Here is a 26,539-nt window from a genome sequence, read left to right as displayed (position 1 = left end):
GGTGGCTCTTGGCTCTCCAGCGTGGCGGAGGCCTGAAAGAAGGTTTTCTTCGGTCCCCTTGTGAGGAGGAACGGTCCTGGACGGGGTTTCCTGAAGAGGCAAAAGACCGAAAGGGACGAAAGGACTGGGGACCCCTCCTGTTGAAGGGACGTTTCGGCTTGGACTGGGGTAAGGAGGTACTCTTACCGCCAGTAGCGTCCGAGATCATTTGATCTAGCTGCGAGCCGAAGAGTCTGGAGCCCTGGAAGGGCAGACCCGTGAGCGATTTCTTAGATGCGGGGTCAGCGTTCCACGCCTTTAACCAAAGAATCCGGCGAATGGCGACAATGTTGCCATTAGCCCTGGTAGAGCAGGCCGCTGCATCAAGGGAGGCATTCATCAGGTATTTTCCTGCCAGTGAAATCTGATCCGCTAATTCAGACAGTTCTTCAGCAGGAGCAGAGGCCGAAATGCCCCTGCGCAGGGTCTTGGCCCAGGCTGAAACAGCCTTGGCTACCCATGACGAGGCGAAACTAGGGCAAAGGGAGGCTCCGGAGGCCTCAAATGCTGATTTTGCTAGCGCCTCGATTTGTCTGTCCGAGGGGTCCTTAAGGGAAGCCGCGTCCGGAATAGACAGAACTGTCTGTGAGGATAGCCTGGACACAGGCGGGTCGACCTTAGGAGACTCGGACCACTTGGAGACCAGGTCGGAGTGAAAAGGGTATAACACATCAAGCAGTTTCCTGCCTGGGAAACGCTTGCCAGGGTGTTCCCAGTGAGTGGCGGTAGTGTTGTCAAACTCCTTGTGATTAGGGAAAACCCTAGAGGGACGTTTAATCCGTTTAAAAGCAACGGAGACGTCCTGAGAGCTTGCCTCATCCTCCTTAAGATCAAGCGTCTGAATGATAGCTGAGATAAGGCTATCAACCATGTCTTGTGTTCCGGAAGTCTGATCTGCATCCGAGTCAGATTCCGACTGAGAGGTGACATCAGACCCGAGGTCCGCCTGTGAGGAAGGGGAACGGGCAGATAGGGGAATCCCAATGTGGTCCGGTGAACTGGAGAAGGATCTAGATAAAGTCCGTTTTCTGTCTCTTTTGTCCGGTCTGCCTCTGCGAGAGTCTAGGACAGGTGCGGGCGAATCGCCGTGAGAGGCGTTCGTGGCACTGGTGGCATTAGAGAGAAGCGGGATGCGTTCAAGTGCCTGGACCAGGGACTGAGAAACCTTAGTCAGGTCGGACACAGATTGAGACATAGCAACAGCCCACTCCGGGGGAGGGGGGGTGCACTCGTCCCGGGACCCTGAAGCTTCCAGGGGAGCTGACATGGTGGGAGGAACGCAGGACGGGCAGAAAGGAGATGGCTGACCTGAAACCCACTTTTTCTTACAGTGAGCGCAGGCGTAATGGATGGCCGTAGGGGCAAAGGCCGGGGTGGGGTCGGACATAGGTGGATATTACCTTGTCCCCAGAGAATACTGCCAGGTGGAGTAGGAGGTAGCGCTGAGCCTGGTGAAAGACAGCGGTAACCGCAGGTGCCTGTGTTCCCCCGAGAAATCCTGTGTCCCACGCGATGAGCAGACGCTGACACGCTGACAGGAAGCAGGAGAAAAGAGCGCTGAGAAAGTGCGACGCTGTGGGCGTGCACAGGACCGAAGGGGGGAAAGAAAGGAACGCCCCCTGTAAAACTGAAAGCAATCCGGCCGCTATACCGTCGACCGCCACAAGAGGGCGCTCAAGCGGCAAGAAAGGGAAAATGCACATCCCGGCCGCACTAATTCCGGCCACCACCAGAGGGCGCTCAAGCGCTAAGAAAGGGAAAATGAGGCAGAGAGAAATGGCGGGCGAACGAGCCTGCAAGTTTGAATAAGGAGGGAAAAGATGCCAGCCTTCCTGCACTCATTCCTACGTGGTCTCAACGCCCGAATATGCAGCCCGCTTCCCTGTCAGATGCTCCCCTATGGTAAGAGGAGATCGCTGCTGGGCAGGGTATTGGTGGGGATGGGGGGTTTGTTGATTGAAGATTCCCTACCTGCAGATGAGGAATCATCAGGATCCCTGGTAGATAGAGGGTCCTGGAAGTAGTCCTCCTTCCCGCGCCACGACTCTCCGGCGCAGAAGACGGCGTCGACCCCTGAACAGGGGGAGAGGGTCACTGGATGTGACCGCCGTCTTCCTCTCAGCCCGCTCCGAGGAGAGGGATGAGGAGGGGAAACGGGCAGGACTGGCCACCGAAGAAAGGGTCACCCTGAACACCCAAATGGGTGACAGGGGACAAAGTCCTGCCCAGCGGGTCCGAGAGGGTGCGATGTGGGTGATACCACACTGCTCTCTCGGTCGCTCAAAGTGGGGAAGACAGGGTGAGAAAACTGCACCCTGTTACCCTGAAGAAAGAGTCTGAAAAAGAAAGGGAAAATGATTAAAAACACACAACAAATCCCTGTAAAAGAAATGCGGATCTGGTGTTAGATCCAGGTCCGCCTCCTACAGACACTAAGCAAAAACTGAGTTGCCTGGTGCCTGTCAGAGGGTGTATACTGCCGGGGAGGAGTTACTTCTTTATTTGCATAGTGTCAGCCTCCTAGTGACAACAGCATACACCCATGGTTACCTGTGTCCCCCAATGAAGCGAGAAAGAAATATACTTGTTACTCGAGATTTCTCAAGCATGCACAGGTGTCCTCCGAGTATTTTTTAGTGCTCAGAGATTTAGTTTTCATCGCCGCAGCTGAATGATTTACATCTGTTAGCCAGCATAAGTACATGTGGGGGTTGCCTGGTTGCTAGGGAAACCCCACATGTACTTATGCTGGCTAACAGATGTAAATCATTCAGCTGCAGCAAGAAAAACTAAAACTCCGAGCACTAAAAAATACTCGGAGGACACCTGAGCGTGCTTGAGAAATCTCGAGTAACAAGTATATTCGCTCATCACTAGCTAAGAGCTCAGTGCACTATTCTGCCCCCTCCATTAGCATACTAGGCACATCCTCTTAGCTTGATTGACATCACTCACTTGTCCAGAACGAGCGCTGCCCGAACTGAATCCCTGGCGGAGAACATTCGCACCGACACTGCTGGAGCCCAGTGGGGGGGCATGCGCGCACAGCGTCAGTGGGGGCAGGCTCTTATTCCTTTGTATGGTTTTCAAAGGTAGCTCACTACTGTGCAATTGTATCGGCCGATATTCGATGTATCGGATTTCCGATACGGAGTTCCGATATTTTTAAGATATCGGATACCGGAATCGGAAGTTCCTATAGTGCAATGATGCACTATAATGGAGTGTGGGCGGAGACTGCGTGTCTGTGTGTGCGGGCGGGGTCTGTGCGTGACCGTGGGGGGGGGGGGGGTCTGTGCGGGGGTCTTTGTGTTTGTGTGCAGGCATCGTTCGATGGGACTACAAGTCCCATCGGGCTATGCCTGCTACAATGGCAGTGATTGACACATTAGCCAATGATGGGACAGTAGTAGTCCCATCATCAGGCTAATGTGTTGAATGTAAACAGCAAAAGAAAAAAAAATACTACATACAACATACATACATACAACATACAACATACATACAACATACATACTACACATTCATACATTACATACAATACAGACATACAGTACATATATCAGAGTACATACTCACCATCACTTGTCATTTTGATCCCCGAAGCCAGTGTCATCTGTAAAACAGATTAAAATAACAAACAAACAATATACTCCCTGATCCGCAGAAATCCACGAGTGTCCCACGACAATCTCCCGTGGAGAACGGCAGCATCAGCTGATGCGACAGCTCTCTAGGGGCTCCAGGAATACAATGACGGGAGGAAGGTATCCTTCCGCACTGTATTCCTCAGCCGCTGTAAAAAAATAGTCCCTAGTCTCACTTTTGGCATTGCTGTGTGAGAAATTTTCCCATGCAGCAATTGCCATAAAGTGAGACTTTGAACTCTAGTAACCTCTCAGTGATGTACTGCATGAGCTATTGTCTCCTGTCAGTGTTTCATTGAAGGTCCTATACAGCAGTGACATCACCCAATGTCACTGTTCTATAGGGGAGATCGTTGTGGGACACTCGTTATTAATTGGACTATGGCGGACAGGTAGTATACGGTTTATTATTTTACGTTTTTTGCAGGCGCTTAAGTATGATAAGTATGGTTAAATGAAGAATATTAAAATACTTTTTTCCTAATGTGTGTGTGTTTTAGTAACCCTTTACTAGTATTGGATTAATAATGGATAGGCGTCTTATTGACGCCTGTCCATTATTAACCCGGCTTAATGTCACCTTACAATAGCAAGGTGACATTAACCCCTTATTACCCCATATCCCACCGCTACACGGGAGTGGGAAGAGAGGGGCTAAGTGCCGGAATTGGCGCATCTTACAGATGCGCCATTTCTGGGGCAGCTGCGGACTGGTATTTGTAGCCGGGGGGCCAATATCCATGGCCCCTCTCTAGGCTATGAATATCAGCCTGCAGCTGTCTGCGTAGCCTTTCTGGCTATAAAATATAGGGGACCCCACGTCATTTTTTTTTAGGGTTCCCCTGTTTTAATAGCCAGTAAAGGCTACGCAGACAGCTGTGGGCTGATATTCATAGCAGGCTACAAATATTGGCCCCCGGCCGTCGGCTTTCCCCCTCTGGCGCATAAAATTGCGCGGGAGCCCACGCCGTTTTTTTTTTTTTTTTTAATTAAACGCTCATTAAGGCCTCTTTCACACTTGTGTCGGTACGGGTCCATCGCTATGCGTCGGGCTGACGTACGAAAATTTGTGCACGACGTGGGCAGCGGTTGCAGTTTTTCAACGCATCCACTGCCCATTCTGAAGTCCGGGGAGGAGAGGGCGGAGTTTCAGCCGCGCATGCGCGGTAGAAAATGGTGGACGCGACGGACCAAAAAACGTTCACTTGAACGTTTTTTCGTGCCGACGGTCCGCCAAAACACGACGGATCCTTTGCAGGACGGACGCGACGTGTGGCCATCCATCGCTAAAACAAGTCTATGGGTAAAAAAACTTGTCCTGCGAGCACATTTGCAGGATCTGTTTTTTCTGCCGAATCCGTTTTTTTCTCATAGAGTTGTATTAGCGCCGGATTGCGCCTGATGGCCACACGTTTCATCCGTTTTTAGCTGGATCCGTCGCTGTGCGTTTTTTCGCCGGACAGAAAAACCGTTCCTCTGTATGTGTTTTGCGACGGATCACGACGGATGGCCACAAGTCGAGTCCGTCGTGCAACGGATCTGTCGTGTTTCGGTGGACCGTCGGCACAAAAAAACGTTCAAGTGAACGTTTTTTGGTCCGTCGCGTCCACTATTTTATACCGCGCATGCGCGGCCGAAACTCCGCCCCCTCCTCCCCGGACTTCAGAATGGGCAGCCGATGCGTTGAAAAACTGCATCCGCTGCCCACATCGTGCACAAATTTCACGTGCGTCGGTACGTCGGCCCGACGCATAGCGACGGACTCGTACCGATGCAAGTGTGAAAGAGGCCTTAATGAGCGTTTAATTTAAAAAAAAGAGAGAAAAAAAACGGAAAAACACGGCGTGGGCTCCAGCGCAATTTTCTGCGCCAGAGGGGGAAAGCCGACGGCCAATATTTGTAGCCTGCTATGAATATCAGCCCGCAGCTGCGGGCTGATATTCATAGCCTAGAGAGGGGCCATGGATATTGGCCCCCGCCCCGGAAATGGCGCATCTGTACTTAGCCCCTCTCTTCCCACTCCCGTGTAGCGGTGGGATATGGGGTAAAAAGGGGTTAATGCCACCTTGCTATTGTAAGGTGACATTAAGCCGGGTTAAAAATGGAGAGGCGTCAATAAGACGCCTATCCATTATTAATCCAATACTAGTAAAGGGTTAATAAAACACACACACACATTAGGAAAAAAGTATTTTAATATTCTTCATTTAACCATACTTACCATACTTCAGCGCCTGCAACAAACGTAAAATAATAAACCGTATACTACCTGTCCGCCGTAGTCCAATTAATAATGAGTGTCCCACGATGATCTCCCCTATAGAACAGTGACATCGGGTGATGTCACTGCTCTATAGGACCTTCAGTGAAACACTGACAGGAGACAATGGCTCCTGCAGTGCATCACTGAGAGGTTACTAGAGTTCAAAGTCTCACTTTATGGCAATTACTGCGTGGGAAACTTTCTCACACAGCAATGCCAAAAGTGAGACTAGGGACTATTTTTTTTTACAGCGGCGGAGGAATACAGTGCGGAAGGATACCTTCCTCCCGTCATTGCATTCCTGGAGCCCCTAGATGGCAGTCGCATCAGCTGATGCTGCTGTTCTCCACGGGAGATCGTCGTGGGACACTCACAGATTTCTGCGGATCAGGCAGTGTATTGTTTGTTTGTTATTTTAATATTTTTTACAGATGACACTGGCTTCGAGGAACAAAGTGACAAGTAATGGTGAGTATGTACTCTGTTATATGTACTGTATGTCTGTATGTATGTATTGTATGTAATGTATGAATGTATTGTATGAATGTATTGCATGTAGCATGCATGTATGTAGTATGTATGTATGTATGTATGTATGTATGTATGTTGTATGTATGTAGTATGTATGTGTGTAGTATGTATGTAGTATATATATATATATATGTAGTATGTATGTAGTATGTATGTATGTAGTATGTTGTATGTATGTAGTATGTATGTTGTATGTATTTTTTTTTTTTTTTTTTTACATTCAACACATTAGCCGGATGATGGGACTGCTACTGTCCCATCATTGGCTAATGTGTCAATCACTGCCATTGTAGCAGGCATAGCCCGATGGGACTTGTTGTCCCATCGGACGATGCCTGCACACAAACACAAAGACCCCCGGCAGGCCGCACAGACCCCAGAGAGGCCCGTACAGACCCCCAGCAGGCCGCACAGACCCCCGGCAGGCCCGTACAGACCCCCAGCGGGCCCGTAGAGACCCCCCGAGAGGCCCGTACAGACCCCCCGAGAGGCCTGTACAGACCCCCGGCAGGCCACACAGACCCCCGGCAGGCCGCAGATCCCCGAGAGGCCCGTTCGGGCCCCCGGCAGGCCCGCACAGACCTCCCACGGTCCCACACAGACACACAGTCTCCGCCCACACTCTTCCCCCCTCCGGAACAGGATGTACAAGGAAAGAAAGGCCTTATTTTCATTCTGATATTTGTGTCCCATTGACTTGCATTGGTATCGAGTATCGGCGATATCCGATATTTTTTGGATATCGGCCGATACAATCCGATCCCGATATTTCTGAATATCGGAAGGTATCGCTCAACACTACTGCGGATATGATTTTCAAAGGGGCTTAATCCCATTCAGTTTTTCAGTAGTTCGAGTTTTGGAGGAAACAGACTCCCTTTAACTCCTGACCACCCAACGTCCATGCAGAAGGTTTGCATCATCCAAGATGTGTTAAATTGTCGTGTGTGAGTTCAGAGGGGCGAGACCAGTATTAGGGATGTTCTTTCTTATTTTGCTTACAATTATTTTAGTTTTATTTTACCATTCTCTTACTGCAGGGGCCAAGTAGGTAGGAATATTCATATACTCCTTGGTGTTCCCATATACGGGTCACTAATAAAAGTAATCAAATAGTAAACGTCAGGTTGCATCTCTTTTGGATGCCCGAGACCCCACTGCACAGAGAATCTATGATAATATTATTATTGACATCAATCAGTTCCCCATTAAATGCCTAAATGACAAAGCTGTGCTTCTGTGTATGGGAACACAGTGCTCGACATGGGTGCTGCGCGCAGGGATTTCAGTGTTATCAAAACAGACTGCAAGCGCCTTAGAACGGTGACAGAGGTTGTGGACGTCAAACACACACACACAAAAAGTGTCCACATATCTTAATCTAGTGTAAGTACACTCCTGTATTGCCTGATCATATAAGAAGTTTACCATTTATCTTTAGGGAAAAACTTCAGGATCTCATTGATGATGGGCTGATAGCAGGCTTCTCGCTCCGATTTGCCTTCTTCACTCCAGTCGCGTACAAACTGTTTTATTGTGGACTTCAACTTGTCCATGTCAAATGTAGACGCAGGGGTGGACTTTTTGTGACCCTAAATATTTAGAGTTTAAAAGAAATTGCAGTTTGAGATTTATCCAAAACACCTAATTCGATAACAGTTATTCTTGAAAAATGAAAGAAGTCGCCTCTCTTTGTCAATTAAATATTTCCCTAGGTCATAAATGATGGCATGTTACAAAGATAAACCAAAACTGTATGATGTGTGGGGATCCAACTCCTGGGAACTCCAGAGGTTGAGAATGAAGTGGAGATCACTCTATCTCTGATTTTTTTTAGACAGCACAATAGTCAAAGAATGGAGCACGAGTCAAGTATTCGCATCACTGCTCAATTCAAAACGGGTGTCCTGAGAGTCCAAGGTTCTCAAGTTATCCCCTATACCATAAATAACAGTTATCTTGGGAATAACCTTCTACCATAATGACAAAATGGGGTGTAGTAGCCTCCTTATTAGAGATAGGGGAACCTGAACAGTAAAGTTCAGGGTTCGTACCGAACACCTACTATTCGGGCTTGGACCCCGAACACGGACTTCACCAGGAAGTCAGTTTTACTGTTCGGGTTCAGCACCCTACAACACCGGGCGTTTCTCGCCGGTGGCTCTGATCGGCAGAAAGATTAAGGCTATGTGCACACGTCTGGAATTTCTGCAGAAATTTCCGCGGCAATTCTGCAACTGTGCCGCGGGTAAAGCGCATGCAGAATTGGCTGCGTACTCCCACTAAACACTAGCGTCTTACAAGCGTAATTAGCTTGCAGAATGCTAGCGTTTTCCAAGCGATCTGTAGCATCGCTTGGAAAACTCATTGACAGGTTGGTCACACTTGTCAAACATAGTGTTTGACAAGTGTGACCAACTTTTTACTATTGATGCTGCCTATGCAGCATCAATAGTTAAAGATAGAATGTTAAAAATAATTAAAAAATTGTGATATTCTCACCTTCCGGCGTCCCCGGCAGTCTTCCTGCTCCTTGCGATGCTCGCGTTCCCAATAATGCCTAGCAGCAATGACCCCAGATGACGTAGCCGTCTTGCGAGACCGGAAGTCATCACAGGTCATTGCCACAAAGCATCACTGGGAACGGGAGCATCGCGAGGAGCGGGAAGGTGAGAATATCACAATTTATTATTTTAATTCTTTTTTTAACAATTATATGGTTCCCAGGGCCTGGAAGAAAGTCTTTTCTCCTCCACACCCGGGTACCATCCATACATGATCCGCTTACTTCCCGAAAGGTGGGCATAGCCCCATGCGGGACTTAAGCGGATCAATGCATTCCTATGTGTGCAGAATCCCCGCGACAAAGAATGAACATGCTGCGTTTTTTTCCGGAATGCGATTCCGCCGCGGAAAAAAACGCAGCATGTGCACAAAAAATGCGGAATGCATTCTAATAATAGGATGCTTAATGTATGCATTTTTTTCGTGGTTTTATTGCATTTTTATAGCGAAAAAACACGAAAATTCCTTAACGTGCACATAGCCTCATACCACCAGAAAGAGCACTGCGGTTCTCACGCTGCCAGATGGCTGCGTGAGCTGGCAGCTGTGGCCAGAAGTAAAAAGTTTACCTCTAGTCATTGCCATCGGCTGATGGGACTACTACTTCCATCAGCCTACGCCTGCTGCCGCTAACAACAGCGAGAGCAAGAGGTAGCTGATGGGAGTATTCATCAGCCAGCGCCTGCACTATAGATAATTCATTTAAGGGAAAAAAAAACACAGCTTGGGTTCCCTTGTATTTTTGAGAACAAGCTAAAGCAGACAGCTGGGGGCTGGTATTCTCAGGCTGGTAAGAGGCCATGGATATCAGCCCTGCCTAAAAATAGCAGCCCGCAGCCATCCTAGCAAAGGCACATCCATTAGCCGCGCCCAGCTCTTCCCACTTGCCCTGTGACGTTGGTGTCACCTTTGTATTGTCTGGTGACATCAAGCCCACGGGTTAGTAATGGAGAAGCGTTTATAAGACGCCTATCAATTACTAATTCTATAGTTATATTGTAAATAAACACAGCTAGAATTAAGTCCTTTATTTGAAATTAAAAAAAAAAAAAATGGCCATGGTCTCCCGACAAAAAAAAAACATATCCTTCACCTGTCCATCTTTCTGTCCTGCCCTGGAATCCATGTCTGGGATAAACCGTTTTCAACCTGGAGGGTGACAACATGCGACCATCCAGGCTGAAACCCACTGAGGAATGAACTGCTGCCAGCTCAGCCTCAGTGATGTCATCGAGGTTATCACGGGTCACTGAGGCTGCATTCCCAGCTGGGCCTCTGAACTACAGGAGAAATTTCTTCCGGTGAACTCACAGCGTCACCATGAGACTATTTCTCACTGTACTAGTAGAGATCTCACCGAGGTCACCACAGTTCAAGGGCCCAGCTGGGAACGCAGCCTCAGTCACCTGCGGTAACCTCGATGATGTCACCACTAGTCACTTAGGCTGAGCTCGCCGCAGCTAATTCAGCAATTTATTTTTCAGCCTGGACAGTCGCATGTTGTCACCGTCCAGGTTGAAAACTGTTTATCCCAGACATGGATTACGGCACGAGAGAGCGACGGACAGGTGAGGGATATGGTTGTTTTTTATTTTTGTTTTCTTACAGGAGACGAGGGATTCAATGGAATAGGCGTTAGGTGAGTATAATGGTGTTATTTTTAAATAAAAAAGTGAAAGTGTGTTTTTCAAATAAAGGACTTTATTCTGGCTGTGTGTTTATTTACAATACAACTATAGGATTAGTAATGGAGGCGTCTTATAGACACCTCTCTATTACTAAGTCATGGGCTTGATGTCACCAGTAGTGTTGAGCGATACCGTCCGATACTTGAAAGTATCGGTATCGGCCGATACCGGCAAAGTATCGGATCCAATCCGATACCGATACCCGATACCAATACAAGTCAATGGGACTCAAGTATCGGACGGTATTCCTGATGGTTCCCAGGGTCTGAAGGAGAGGAAACTCTCCTTCAGGCCCTGGGAACCATATTAATGTGTAAAAGAAAGAATTAAAATAAAAAATATTGCTATACTCACCTCTCCGAGGGAACCGGCAGCGTTGTTTGCTTAAAATTCGCGCTTTTCTTTCCTTACGTGAAGTCCCGGCTTTGTGATTGGTTGCGTCGCAGTCACATGGGCGACGCAACCAATCACAGCAAGCCGTGACGTAATTTCAGGTCCTTAAGGATTTTAAAATTACGTCCCGGCTTTGTGATTGGTTGCGTCGCAGTCACATGGGCGACGCAACCAATCACAGCAAGCCGTGACGTAATTTCAGGCCCTTAAGGATTTTAAAATTACGTCCCGGCTTTGTGATTGGTTGCGTCGCAGTCACATGGGCGACGCAACCAATCACAAGCCGTGACGTCACGGGAGGCTGGACACGCGCGCATTTTAAAATGCGCGCTTGTCCAGCCTCCCGTGACGTCCCGGCTTGTGATTGGTTGCGTCGCGGTCAACCAATCACAAGCCGGGAGGCTGGACACGCGCGCATTTTAAAATGCGCGCGTGTCCAGCCTCCCGGCTTGTGATTGGTTGACCGCGACGCAACCAAAGCCGGGAGGCTGGACACGCGCGCATTTTAAAATGCGCGCGTGTCCAGCCTCCCGGCTTGTGATTGGTTGACCGCGACGCAACCAATCACAAGCCGGGACGTAATTTTAAAATCCTTAAGGACCTGAAATTACGTCACGGCTTGCTGTGATTGGTTGCGTCGCCCATGTGACTGCGACGCAACCAATCACAAGCCGGGACTTCACGTAAAGGAAAGAAAAGCGCGAATTTTAAACAAAGAACGCTGCCGCTTCCCTCGGTAAGGTGCAGGCTGCGTCGGAGAGGTGAGTATAGCAATATTTTTTATTTTAATTCTCTCTTTTACACATTTTTACATTAATGTTGTTTCGATACCGATACCCGATACCACAAAAGTATCGGATCTCGGTATCGGAATTCCGATACCCGCAAGTATCGGCCGATACCCGATACTTGCGGTATCGGAATGCTCAACACTAGTCACCAGACAATACAAAGGTGACAACAACTCCACAAATATGAACCCCACTTGCCACTACCACAGGGCAAGTGGGAAGAGTCGGGCTAACAGATGATCCTTTTCTGGGGTGGCTGTGTTCTGCTTTAGGCTGGGGGGGGGGGGGTGTCAATATCCATGGCCCCTTATCAGCCTGAGAATACCAGCCACGAGCTGTCTGCTTTAGCTTGACTGGTTGTCAAAAATGGGGGGGGACCTCAAGCCATTTTTTTTATTATTTTATTTAAATAATGTAAAAAAAATGGCATGGGGATCCCTCTATTCTTGATAACCAACCTTGCAAAAACGGACAGCTGAGGGTTGCAGCCCGCAATTGTCAGTTCTGCCTGGCTGGTTATCAAAAATATAAGAGAACCCAAAACGCTGTTTTTTTTTTTAAATTTATTTAGATCACAGTCCCCAGTTGATGAACACTGCCATCACCCGACGCCAGTGACATGGGGGGGGGGTAAACCTTTTACCTCTTGTCACAGCTGTGGGCTCATGCTGTCATCTGACAGCATGGGAACCACACCTCTCTGACCGACGGTAATGATTTTACTGCCGATCAGAGACATCGTTTTCCGCGTTGTCAAGCACATGACAGCATAGCAAACACTGGATTTCCCAACCCCCCCCCCCCACCACCACCACCACCACCACCACCACCACCACCACCACCACCACCACCACGGGTCCAGGTTTGGGTAACGTTCTAGTACCCAAACCAAACTTTTTTTTTTGTAAACTGTTTGGACGAACCCAAACATCCGGGGGTCCGCCCATGACTACTCCTTACCATTAGATCACAATGACAAGACAGGTGCAGTGGTCTCCTTACCATTACTTCACAAAGACAAGAGGGGTGCAGTGATCTCCTTTGTATTATACTACAATGATAAAAGAGGGTGCAGTGGTCTCCTTATCATTGTGGTGTAATACTAAGGAGACCACTGCACCCCATCTTAGTATTACACCACAATGATAAGAGGGGAGCAGGGGTCTCCTTAGTATTACACTACAATGATATGAACTGTATTAGGTTGCTGTTTCCCAGGGTCTGCCTAATAATGACTTATTTTGTTGTACAGATATGAAAGAACTTACGTTGTTGCCATACTCCTTGTTCTCAAACATGAATGTGCAGTCATTGACGATGAGTTGCAGGATCTCCTGGTTGTGATCAGCACATTTGCGGATCCTGTCCAGGTTGGAATGGAAATTTGGCAGCATGTTTTGTTGACTTTTTGGTAAAGAGACAAATTGTCTCTCGGCACGGTTCACCCGTTCATGGATATGAGACCTAGAGGAAGAGTATGAAATTTCATTACATAGGATATCATGGGCATCCATATGTGACACACCTTCATAGCTTCATAGGGGCTGGTGATATGGCGCCCGACAGCTTTTGTATGCTGCGCAGACCACGGCTCTCGCATTACAAAAACCTACAATTACTTTGGAAAGCTTAGCAGAAAATATAGTGCTACACAGTACACAGCAGGGACACATGTATAACACTGTCTCAGCACAGGGACATTTCTTCTAAACACATCCAATTGTGGAAATTATTATTACAGGGGAGACGCCGGCGGGGGCTGCCGGGCAGGGGAGACGCCGGCGGGGGCTGCCGGGCAGGGGAGACGCCGGCGGGGGCTGCCGGGCAGGGGAGACGCCGGCGGGGGCTGCCGGGCAGGGGAGACGCCGGCGGGGGCTGCCGGACAGGGAAACGCATTGCATTGTTGGGGTTCCTTTCCATGTGGGAATAGTGCATGTGATGACGGGTCTCCCCTGCCGCCACTCACAGTGTAGAGAGCAGGCTGTGGACCCCGACATGTCCACACTCCATTGGCTGGGCTACCTTGACACTATGTTCCATTGCCATTCATACATTAACCCCTTAAGGACCAGGGGTATTTCCCTTTTTGCGTTTCCATTTTTCGCTCGCCCTCCTTCTCAGAGCCACAACTTTGTTATTTTTCCGTCAATATGGCCATGTTAGGGCTTGTTTTTTGCAGGACGAGTTGCAGTTTTGAACGACACCATTGGTTTTACCATATCATGTACTGAAAAATAGTGAAATTGCAAAAAAAAAGTTTAATTCCACTATTGGTTTTTTTACTATGTTCACCAAATGCTAAAACTGACCTGCTATTCGTAGACACCAAACATGTATATGTTATTTTTTTTTTTAGTGGTGCCATTTTAACCTTTATATTTTAATACGCTTTTTTTTCAACTTGCTTCAATAGTCTCCATGGGAGACTGGAAGCTGTGATTATCTATTAGTTGTCCTGCAGACCCCGGGTTGTCATGCCAATCCATCAACAACTCCGTTGGGCGGAGCTAAATGCTGTGGTCAGAGGTTGACAGAGACATTTAACTAGTTAACAGCTGCGGGTGGATCACGATTCCACCCGCGGCTGTTGAGGGTACCATTATCGTTAGTGTTATTTTCTAATCCGCCGTGCGGGCCCAGAAACATGGGCCATTTTATTTACCACCGATATTTATGGTCTTTACGCTGCTCACATGGTAATTATACAGAGCAGCCTAAAGACCCCCAGAGATTCCCGTGAGCGTTGCCCCTTTGTAAAGACCAGAAAACTGCTGACTACACATAAAGCCCACATCTCCGGAACCGGACTACTGCGGGATAAGCCGGGCCACGTGCCCCCTGGCGACTGAGTATTACAGCACTGATTACGGACACGCCATGGCGGAGGGGACGGGATTCTTAGCTGCACCTGAGCTCTATAGCAAGGGAGACCTGGCACTAGTCCCTCCTGGCCAGCACAGGCGCACTCAGGGTTAATAGCATTGGCACAGGACTGCGATCACCTGTAACAAGTGAAGGTGTTGATGATCTTCCAGAAGTGCTCCCTCTCCAGCTTCTCATTCTCCTCCGGGCTCTTCCGCTGCCTCCTTGTGGTGTATGAGCCGAGCTCCACCACCTCCTCCTCCGCCGCCGCCTGCACATTCCCGGGCTCCTCCGAGTCGATTCTCCGCCGTCGCCCGCGGCTGTGACCGAACATGTCCCTGGACCGGAGCTACGAGGCTGGAGTCAATACAAGCCACGTGACACCGTCCGCACACCGAAACCCTGGGACATGACTACACTGCCGGAAACCTGCGCTCCGCCGATGACGTCACTAGTGAGCGCCGCTGGCTTCGGGGACTCCATGTTTAGTGCTGGCAGGTCTGTGTGATCGGACGGATAGGAGGCTGTGCATGACACAAGCGCTCCCTCCAGTGGGCACATTAGGTACTGCTCATAAGAGAGCCCCATGGTTGGCAGAATGCACTCTCCGCACCGTTCCAATGCATTACCCCATTACTCAGGAAATAAGGAGGGGTCCCCATTTTTGGGGGGTCTTTTTGTGCAGTAAAAACAGTACGTGAGCGTTCTTTTGCAGGTCAGTAAGATTACAGTTCTACTTTTCTAGATTTCCTGTAATCCCCTTCACGCCATGGCCATTTTCCATTTTTAGTACGTCCCCGCTCCTTCTTCCAAAGCCATAACTTTTTTCTTTTTCCGTCACTATAGCCGTATGAAGGCCTTTTTTGTGGGAATAGTTCTGCTTTTCTATTGATACCGTTGATTTTACCATATAGTGTACTGGAAATCGAGAATAAAATTTAAAATGCGTTGAAATGACAAAAAAAAGTGCGTTTCACAATTGTTGTATGGGTTTTTTAGTTTCCATGTTCATTACATGGTAAAACTGATCTGCCATTATGATTCTCCAGGTCAGTACGAGTACGCAGACCCCAAACATGTCTAGTTTTTTTTTGCTTTTTTTTTTTTTACTTTATAACAAGATCGCTTGACTGAGAGGTGTTGCCAGCAGCACTTGTCACACGGTTTCTCCTCTAATCTCTCAAGAGATCAGTGTTTTTATGAGGCAGATCGCACGGGAAAGTTGGTTGCCACAACAAACTTTCCCAGTGATTTGTCTCATTGGCTGTTGTGACGCTGACGTCATCAGGACCTGAACCAATCAGGTCTCGATGAGGTCAAGGGTCACAGCCAGCGTTGTGCATCGGAATTCCCACGTTATAAGAGCCCGATCAGCATAAAACCACCGACCATAGACAAACTGATGTTTATCTACCCTTGGCGGTCAAGAAGCGGTTAAAAATTCAAAGAAAGGAACATGGGCCAATGCAAATCACCGTTACTAAAGACCAGGTTTTGCAAATTTCCCAGCTTTATAAAAAGCCTCCTCTAACATTTTGCCAAAAAAACATTAGCCATGGGTTCTTCTAAGCAGATGCCTAGCACTCTGAGAATGAAAATGGTGGAGGCCCACAAAGCAGGAGAAGGCTACAAGAAGATAGCAGAGTGTTTTCAAGTTGTCCTTTCCTCAGTTTAAAATGTAATTAAGAAATGTCATTTAACAGAAACAGTGGAGGACAAGATAAGGTCTGGAAGAGCAAGTAAAACTTCAGTGTGAGCTGCTCGTAGGTTTGCCAGAGAGGCAAATCAGGACCCCCGCTTGACTGTAAAAGACCTTCAGAAACATTTAGCAGACTCTGGAGTTGTAGTACATTGTTCTACTGCTCAGAGACACCTGCACAAATACGGCCCTCATGTAGGAGTCATCAGAAGAAAACCTCTCCTGCGTCCTCACCATAAAATTCAGAATCAGAAGTATGCAAAAGAACATCTAAACAAACCTGATGCATTTTGGAAACAAGTCCTGTGGACCGATGAGGTTAAAATACAAATCTTTGTCCACAATGATCAAAGGCATATGTGGAGAAAAAAGGGCACAGAATTACAGGAAAATAACATCTCGCCAACCATTAAGCAGGGGGGTAGATCAATCATGCTTTGGGGTTGTGTTGCAGCCAATGGCACGGGGAACATTTCACGGGTAGAGGGAAGAATGGATTCAATGAAACTCAACAAATTCTTGATGCAAACATGACATCATCTGTAAAACAAAGCTGAAGTTCAAAAGAGGATGGCTTCTACAATTGGATAATGATCCTAAACAGATTACAAAATCCACAATAGACTACCTCAAAATGCTCAAGCTGGTAGGCTTTACAATGACCCTCACAGTCCCCTGATCTGAGCATCATTGAAAATCTGTCGCTAGAGCTCAAAATAGCAGTGTATGCAAGATGACACAGAACTGGAAGAATTTTCCAAGGAAGAATGGATTGAAACAAGAATTGAAAGACTCTTGGCTGGCTACAAAAAGCGTTTACAAGCTGTGATACTTTTCAGAGGGGGTGCTACTAGGTACTAACCATGCAGGGTGCCCAAACTTTTGCATCAGCTTATATTCCTTTTTGTTATTTTTAAAATGTAAAAGATGACTATATATATTTTTGACTAAAATACAAAGGAAATGTGTTGTCTTTAAAGGGGTATTCCAAGATCCGATCCAAATATGTAGTAGGAGTAATAATAATATTAGCAAATACCTCCAATTATAAATGTAGTGTAGTTTTTCTGATTTGCTATGTCTTTCCTCATGTGCAGGCATTGCAGGACCTTGGGTATCCATGGTTACGAACACTGATATACCAACAGCTAGTTTCTAGTGGTCATAACCATGGATACCTAAGGTCTTCCAATGCTTGCATATGAGGAAAGAGACATAGCAAATCAGAAAAACTATACTACATTTCTAATTGGAGGTATTTGTTAATATTATTATTACACCTACTTCATATTGGGATAGGATCTTAAAGATGGGAATACCCCTTTAATTTTAGGTCTTTTAGAGATCATTTCATCTTCAACTTGCTTAATTGTTCACAATAACAGTAATTTTGACCAGGGGTGCTAAAACGTTTACATGCCACTGTAGTTCAAAAGTGGGTTCAGACATTGTGTCGGTTTTAGTTCTTAACGGTGGAAAAAGTTGAGGCAAAATTTTATAGGAGAGGACAGGATGGAGGCAATATACCATGAGATGGACAGTGTGGGGAACATATTTAGTGCAGGAACACAGTACATGGCAATTGTTTTCTTGGGCACAGCATAGGCAGATATTTGTTTACAAGGAGCATTATGATGATGCATCTATTTTTAAGAGCGCCCTGTTGAGATGTGCTGTATAGAAGAGGGAAGTGTACAGTCAAGCTGTGGATGTTAAAAGTCATCATGGTGTTTGGACCACATAGAAACTACCAGCATCTTCTTACCATTGTTAAGGACATACTGGTAGTTGTAGGTTCATGTGATACAAATGTTTATGGCGGGACATGTGCTGACATTTCAATTGATTGCTATACAAAGCTTGGCGATGCATACGTGTACTGATGGTGGTTTTGGGGCTGTATTCATGCATCAGTGATGGTTCAGATGCTGTATCCAAGTACTGATAGTGGTTCTGGTGATGCATTCATGTAATGATGGTGGTTTTGGTGCTGTATTCATTTTCTAAGTATGGTTCTGGTGATGTATCCATGCATTGATGTTCGTTCTCATTCATGCAGTATTCATATACTGATGGTGATACTAGTGCTGCATTCATGTACTGATGGTGGTTATTGTATTCGTCTACTGTTATTAGTTCTGATTCTGTACAAATGTTACAATCCAGCACAGTATTGCAGTATAGAATATGAGTGATCAGGTAATTGCAGATTCAAGTCTCCTAAGGGGACTAAAAAATAAAAGTTTTTAATAATACAAAATAATAGTATCATTCCCCCTTCTTCCTCATTAAACAGAAAAAAATAAAATAATAAAGATTATCATTGCAGCCAAAAAAAATGCAGTCTATCAAAATTATCAAATTATAAAATTAATTAACCTGTATGGTAATGATAAAAAAAAAAGACTGAAATTCCTAACTTGTGCTTTTTTGGGGCCTTCTTAAAAAATACAATCAATAGCAATTAAAATGTATGTAAACCAAATTGATATGTAAGAAACGTCAACTCACCATGCAAAAGAAATTACCCCTCACCATGCTCTGTGGAATAAAATATATATGTGTGTATATATATATATATATATATATATATATATATATATATATATATATATATATATATATATATATATATTTATTTATTTATTTTTTACAGAAAAAAAATCAGAGCTTGGTATCTCTGTAGTCGCGTGTAACCTGGAGAATCATGTTCCAGTCATTTTTACCTTACAATGAATATGGTAAAAGCAAAACACAAAAAAACAGAATCCCATTTATTCACTGCGGGTTTTCATTGCTTTGCTCCATTTCAATCTTCGCATAAGGCAGCAGGAAAGAGAATCTGCACTGTGTGTGTCATCTGCTCATCAGAATAATTCTTGACATCCTTCTCTGGACTCCTACATCAACAAGTTATTTAAGTCCACAAGATCCCATTCCATTGGATATGTTTCCCCGATTACACCATTCTCTGTATACTCTCGGCAATGTAACATAGTAACATACAGGCGCGGACTGGGCCGGGTGGCAAAGGGGCATGTGCAGGCGCGGACTGGGCCGGGTGGCAAAGGGGCATGTGCCCCCCGGGCCAGTCACCAAGCAGCTGATTCGGGCTGCTGGTGGCCGGCGCTGTGTTCTCTATGTCCTGACAGCGGCCTCACAGTGGAGCAGACCCGCCCCCTGCCCCCTTTGTGGGGCATGTAACTGCTGGAGATCTGCATGTGGACGGCTCAGACATCAGTGAGTACCTTCAGCTCTGTGTGTGGAGAGGAGATGGACGCTGCTGCTCACCTCCCGATTAGTCCGGGGCCGGTCCCTATAGTATCAGTGGCCGCTCTGCTGATGCTCACAGATTTATTGCAGGAGTCTGAACTTTCACCCTGTCAGTGCCAGGTAATCGGCTCCAGAGTTACCAGACTGCAGGAAAGTTCAGTCTCCTGCAATAAATCTCCCTATACTGAGAGTGAGCACAGACTGTCTACAGAATCCAGCACTGGAGTGATCACGCCTGAACCTGGTGACTGGACATCACATGCTATACACATGGCCCTGTATATATACAGTGCATGTATGTCCTGGGCCAGGTGCAGGATTGATCCATCCAGTGTATATTACATTGTGTATCTGTGCCTATAGTATACCCCTATCGGGCGTAACTACAGAGGTTGCAGCGGGGCCCGGAGTGCTAAGGGGCCCCTAAGCACGCTGAGCTACAAAATGGGCCATCGGCCCTCTAAATCCTCTGCACAGGCCATGGTGCGTGCTCTCTTGGTGAACGCGCTGATCAAGGCCGTGGCGGCCCACATGAGCACGGCCCTCGTTCTTGCTTGCGTACATTGCTGCCGCCTTTGTCAGTGAGGGAAAACAGGAGAGCGCACGCACCAGGGCCTGTGCAAAGGTTTGAAAAGGCCGCCACCGCGCGCAGAGATGCCTGAGCCTCACTGTGTCTGACCCTGGCCAGAACCAGTGTCAGAGAACAGAGCTCTCCTCACCAATCCCCGGCCTGCATCTGCTCCACATCCTCCGCACCTCCGATGCTGGCTGGACAGTGGACCCTCCTCATCCTCCCCTATCTCAGATGAGACCCAAGATGAAAACTTTTTTATGTATATGCAGCATTTGCAGTTTGACCTGTCTAATGTATATTGACTGTTGTATATGCAATATATAAGTGATACTGCGATTATATACCGCAGTAGCAGTATCACCTATATAATGTATGTACAGCAGCCTATATACATTATATAGGTGAAACTGCGGTATATACATTATATAGGTGATACCACTGTGTGTAATATACTGCGACCGCTGTGTATAGCCCATATAGGTCAGCCGCAGTGTATATGTGTGTGTGTGTGTATATATATATATATATATATATATATATATATATATATATATATATATATATATATATATATACATACACACACAGAGCGCCTGGCCTATATGGGCTATACATAGCGGTCGCAGTATATTACACACAGTGGTATCACCTGTTGTGAATTTGGATTCTGGGCTCCCCCGGTGGCTACTGGTGGAATTGAACTGGTGTCTTCATCTTCTCTGTTCACCTGTTCCCATCAAGATGTGGGAGTCGCTATATAACCTTGCTGCTCTGTTAGTTGCTTGCCGGTCATCAATGTTATCAGAAGCCTCTCTGTGCTTGTTCCTGCTCCTAGACAACTACTAGATAAGTTGGACTCTTGTCCATGTTTGTTTTTGCATTTTGTTCCAGTTCACAGCTGTAGTTTCGTTACTGTGTCTGGAAAGCTCTTGTGAACGGGAATTGCCACTCTGGTGTTATGAGTTAATGCCAGAGTTTTAAAGTAATTTCTGGATGGTGTTTTTGATAGGCTTTTCAGCTGACCATGAAAGTGCCCTTTCTGTCTTCTGCTATGTAGTAAGTGGACCTCAAATTTGCTAAACCTATTTTCATACTACGTTTGTTATTTCATCTCAACTCACCGCCAATACATGTGGGGGGCCTCTGTCTCCTTTCGGGGTATTTCTCTAGAGGTGAGCTAGGACTAATATTTTCCTCTGCTAGCTTTATTTAGTCCTCCGGCTGGGCATCTAGAATCAACGTAGGCATGCTACCCGGCCACTGCTAGTTGTGCGTTAGGTTTAGTTCATGGTCAGCTCAGTTCCCATCTTCCAAGAGCTAGTTCCTATATATGCTTATGCTATGTTCTCTTGCCATTGAGATCATGACAGTTTGACCGGCCCGCAAAGTGTTAATTGTTTGGGCTGAAGCAGGAGAAAAAGAAGTGTTGAAGGGAAATTTTTTTTTTTCCCCTCAGAGTTTTGCTGCCTAGCCCTTAATTGCTGTCTAGCTGCTTCTTACCTCCTCTTAACCCTTGAATGGCTCTGTGTCCACCTGTTTGTAATGGATCTTCAGAGTGTAACTGCAGGTTTGAATAATCTCGCCACGAAGGTACAAAATTTGCAAGATTTTGTTTGTCATGCACCTGTATCTGAGTCGAGAATTCCTTTGCCGGAATTTTTCTCGGGGAATAGATCCGGGTTTCAGAATTTTCGAAATAATTGCAAATTATTTTTGTCTCTGAAATCTCGCTCTGCCGGAGACCCTGCACAGCAGGTCAGGATTGTGATTTCCTTGCTCCGGGGCGACCCTCAAGACTGGGCTTTTTCATTGACACCAGGGGATCCTGCGTTGCTCAATGTGGATGCGTTTTTTCTGGCCTTGGGGTTGCTTTATGACGAACCTCATTTGGAGCTTCAGGCAGAAAAAACTTTGATGTCCCTATCTCAGGGGCAAGATGAAGCGGAAATTTACTGCCAAAGATTCCGTAAATGGTCTGTGCTTACTCAGTGGAATGAGTGCGCCCTGGCGGCGACTTTCAGAGAGGGTCTCTCTGATGCCATTAAGGATGTTATGGTGGGGTTCCCTGTGCCTGCGGGTCTGAATGAGTCCATGACAATGGCTATTCAGATCGATAGGCGTTTGCGGGAGCGCAAACCAGTGCACCATCTGGCGGTGTCCACTGAGAAGTCGCCAGAGAGTATGCAGTGTGATAGAATTCTGTCCCGAAGCGAGCGGCAGAATTTTAGACGGAAAAATGGGTTGTGTTTCTATTGTGGTGATTCTACTCATGTTATATCAGCATGCTCTAAGCGCACTAAAAAGCTTGGTAAATCTGTTTCCATTTGCACCTTACCGTCTAAATTTATTCTATCTGTGACCCTGATTTGCTCTTTGTCATCTATTACCACGGACGCCTATGTCGACTCTGGCGCCGCTTTGAGTCTTATGGATTGGTCCTTTGCCAAACGCTGTGGGTATGATTTAGAGCCTTTGGAGACTCCTATTCCTCTGAAGGGGATTGACTCCACCCCATTGGCTAATAATAAACCACAATACTGGACACAAGTAACTATGCGTATTAATCCGGATCACCAGGAGATTATTCGCTTTCTGGTGCTGTATAATCTACATGATGATTTGGTGCTAGGATTGCCTTGGCTGCAATCTCACAACCCAGTCCTCGACTGGAGAGCTATGTCTGTGTTGAGCTGGGGATGTAAGGGGGCTCATGGGGATGTACCTGTGGTTTCCATTTCATTATCCATTCCCTCTGAAATTCCTGAGTTCCTGTCTGACTATCGTGACGTCTTTGAAGAATCCAAGCTTGGTTCGTTACCTCCGCACCGAGAGTGCGATTGTGCCATAGATTTAATCCCGGGTAGTAAATACCCAAAGGGTCGTTTATTTAATCTGTCTGTGCCTGAACATGCTGCTATGCGAGAATATATAAAGGAGTCCTTGGAAAAGGGACATATTCGTCCATCGTCATCTCCCTTAGGAGCCGTTTTTTTCTTTGTGTCAAAAAAAGACGGCTCTTTGAGACCATGTATTGATTATCGGCTTTTGAATAAAATCACTGTTAAATATCAATACCCATTGCCGTTGCTGACTGATTTGTTTGCTCGCATAAAGGGGGCCAAGTGGTTCTCTAAGATTGACCTTCGTGGGGCGTATAATTTGGTGCGAATCAGGCAGGGGGATGAGTGGAAAACCGCATTTAATACGCCCGAGGGCCACTTTGAGTATTTAGTGATGCCTTTTGGTCTTTCTAATGCTCCGTCAGTTTTCCAGTCCTTTATGCATGATATTTTTCGCGATTATTTGGATAAATTTATGATTGTGTATCTGGATGATATTCTGATTTTTTCGGATGACTGGGACTCTCATGTCCAGCAAGTCAGGAGGGTTTTTCAGGTTTTGCGGTCTAATTCTTTGTGTGTGAAGGGTTCTAAGTGTGTTTTTGGGGTACAGAGGATTTCCTTTTTGGGATATATTTTTTCCCCCTCTTCCATTGAAATGGATCCTGTCAAGGTTCAAGCTATTTGTGATTGGACGCAGCCCTCTTCTCTTAAGAGTCTTCAGAAATTTTTGGGCTTTGCTAACTTTTATCGTCGATTTATTGCTGGTTTTTCGGATATTGCTAAGCCATTGACCGATTTGACTAAGAAGGGTGCTGATGTTGCTGATTGGTCCCCTGATGCTGTGGAGGCCTTTCGGGAGCTTAAGCGCCGTTTTTCCTCTGCCCCTGTGTTGCGTCAGCCTGATGTTGCTCTACCTTTTCAGGTTGAGGTCGACGCTTCTGAGATCGGAGCTGGGGCAGTGTTGTCGCAGAAAAGTTCTGACTGCTCCGTGATGAGGCCTTGTGCCTTCTTTTCCCGTAAATTTTCGCCCGCTGAGCGGAATTATGATGTTGGGAATCGGGAGCTTTTGGCCATGAAGTGGGCTTTTGAGGAGTGGCGCCATTGGCTTGAGGGGGCCAGACATCAGGTGGTGGTATTGACTGACCACAAAAATTTGATTTATCTTGAGACCGCCAGGCGCCTGAATCCTAGACAGGCGCGCTGGTCATTATTTTTCTCTCGGTTTAATTTTGTGGTGTCATACCTACCGGGTTCTAAGAATGTTAAGGCGGATGCCCTTTCTAGGAGTTTTGAGCCTGACTCGCCTGGTAACTCTGAGCCCACAGGTATCCTTAAGGATGGAGTGGTATTGTCAGCCGTTTCTCCAGACCTGCGGCGGGCCTTGCAGGAGTTTCAGGCGGAGAGACCTGATTGTTGCCCACCTGATAAACTGTTTGTTCCTGATGATTGGACCAGTAGAGTCATCTCTGAGGTTCATTCTTCTGCGTTGGCAGGTCATCCTGGCATTTTTGGTACCAGGGATTTGGTGGCAAGGTCCTTCTGGTGGCCTTCCCTGTCACGAGATGTGCGAGGCTTTGTGCAGTCTTGTGACGTTTGTGCTCGGGCCAAGCCTTGTTGTTCTCGGGCTAGTGGATTATTGTTGCCCTTGCCTATTCCTAAGAGGCCTTGGACGCACATCTCGATGGATTTTATTTCAGATCTGCCTGTTTCTCAGAAGATGTCTGTCATCTGGGTGGTGTGTGACCGTTTTTCTAAGATGGTCCATTTGGTTCCTCTGCCCAAGTTACCTTCTTCTTCCGAGTTGGTTCCTCTGTTTTTTCAAAATGTTGTTCGTTTGCATGGTATTCCTGAGAATATCGTTTCTGACAGAGGGACCCAATTCGTGTCTAGATTTTGGCGGGCATTCTGTGCTAGGATGGGCATAGATTTATCTTTTTCGTCCGCTTTCCATCCTCAGACGAATGGCCAGACCGAGCGGATTAATCAGACCCTGGAGACATATCTGAGCTGTTTTGTGTCTGCTGACCAGGATGATTGGGTTGCTTTTTTGCCATTGGCGGAGTTCGCTCTCAATAATCGGGCCAGCTCTGCCACTTTGGTGTCCCCGTTTTTCTGTAATTCGGGGTTTCATCCTCGATTTTCCTCTGGTCAGGTGGAATCTTCGGATTGTCCTGGAGTGGATGCTGTGGTGGAGAGATTGCATCAGATCTGGGGGCAGGTGGTGGACAATTTGAGGTTGTCCCAGGAGAAGACTCAGCTTTTTGCCAACCGCCACCGTCGTGTTGGTCCTCGGCTTTCTGTTGGTGATTTGGTGTGGTTGTCTTCTCGTTTTGTCCCTATGAGGGTCTCTTCTCCTAAGTTTAAGCCTCGGTTTATCGGCCCGTATAAGATATTGGAGATTCTTAACCCTGTTTCCTTCCGTTTGGACCTCCCTGCATCCTTTTCTATTCATAACGTTTTTCATCGGTCATTATTGCGCAGGTATGAGGTACCGGTTGTGCCTTCCGTTGAGCCTCCTGCTCCGGTGTTGGTTGAGGGTGAGTTGGAGTACGTTGTGGAGAAAATCTTGGACTCTCGTGTTTCCAGACGGAGACTCCAGTATCTGGTCAAGTGGAAGGGATACGGCCAGGAGGATAATTCTTGGGTGAATGCATCTGATGTTCATGCCTCCGATCTGGTTCGTGCCTTTCATAGGGCCCATCCTGATCGCCCTGGTGGTTCTGGTGAGGGTTCGGTGCCCCCTCCTTGAGGGGGGGGGTACTGTTGTGAATTTGGATTCTGGGCTCCCCCGGTGGCTACTGGTGGAATTGAACTGGTGTCTTCATCTTCTCTGTTCACCTGTTCCCATCAAGATGTGGGAGTCGCTATATAACCTTGCTGCTCTGTTAGTTGCTTGCCGGTCATCAATGTTATCAGAAGCCTTTCTGTGCTTGTTCCTGCTCCTAGACAACTACTAGATAAGTTGGACTCTTGTCCATGTTTGTTTTTGCATTTTGTTCCAGTTCACAGCTGTAGTTTCGTTACTGTGTCTGGAAAGCTCTTGTGAACGGGAATTGCCACTCTGGTGTTATGAGTTAATGCCAGAGTTTTAAAGTAATTTCTGGATGGTGTTTTTGATAGGCTTTTCAGCTGACCATGAAAGTGCCCTTTCTGTCTTCTGCTATGTAGTAAGTGGACCTCAAATTTGCTAAACCTATTTTCATACTACGTTTGTTATTTCATCTCAACTCACCGCCAATACATGTGGGGGGCCTCTGTCTCCTTTCGGGGTATTTCTCTAGAGGTGAGCTAGGACTAATATTTTCCTCTGCTAGCTTTATTTAGTCCTCCGGCTGGGCTGGGCATCTAGAATCAACGTAGGCATGCTACCC

At 46.8% G+C, this 26,539-nt stretch overlaps 1 protein-coding gene across 1 annotated transcript in view; it reads right to left on the bottom strand.

Moving 5' to 3' along the window:
* Nucleotides 1-15,329, bottom strand: part of CARNMT1 (carnosine N-methyltransferase 1) — a 38,268-nt gene extending 22,939 nt beyond the window's left edge. The window contains exons 1-3 of the mRNA XM_077249030.1: nucleotides 14,920-15,329; nucleotides 13,186-13,381; nucleotides 7,909-8,072 (exon numbers count right to left, since the gene is read on the bottom strand). Coding sequence (XP_077105145.1) covers nucleotides 7,909-8,072; nucleotides 13,186-13,381; nucleotides 14,920-15,113 — 554 coding nt within the window. The 5' untranslated portion in view covers nucleotides 15,114-15,329. The remainder of the gene's footprint in view (nucleotides 1-7,908; nucleotides 8,073-13,185; nucleotides 13,382-14,919) is intronic.
* Nucleotides 15,330-26,539: the final 11,210 nt, after the last annotated feature.

This window comes from Ranitomeya variabilis, chromosome 1 (genome assembly GCF_051348905.1).
Source record: "Ranitomeya variabilis isolate aRanVar5 chromosome 1, aRanVar5.hap1, whole genome shotgun sequence".
Classification (NCBI taxonomy): domain Eukaryota; kingdom Metazoa; phylum Chordata; class Amphibia; order Anura; family Dendrobatidae; genus Ranitomeya; species Ranitomeya variabilis.
Note: the sequence above shows the minus strand (reverse complement) of the source record. Positions and strands in the feature narration are given on the sequence as shown.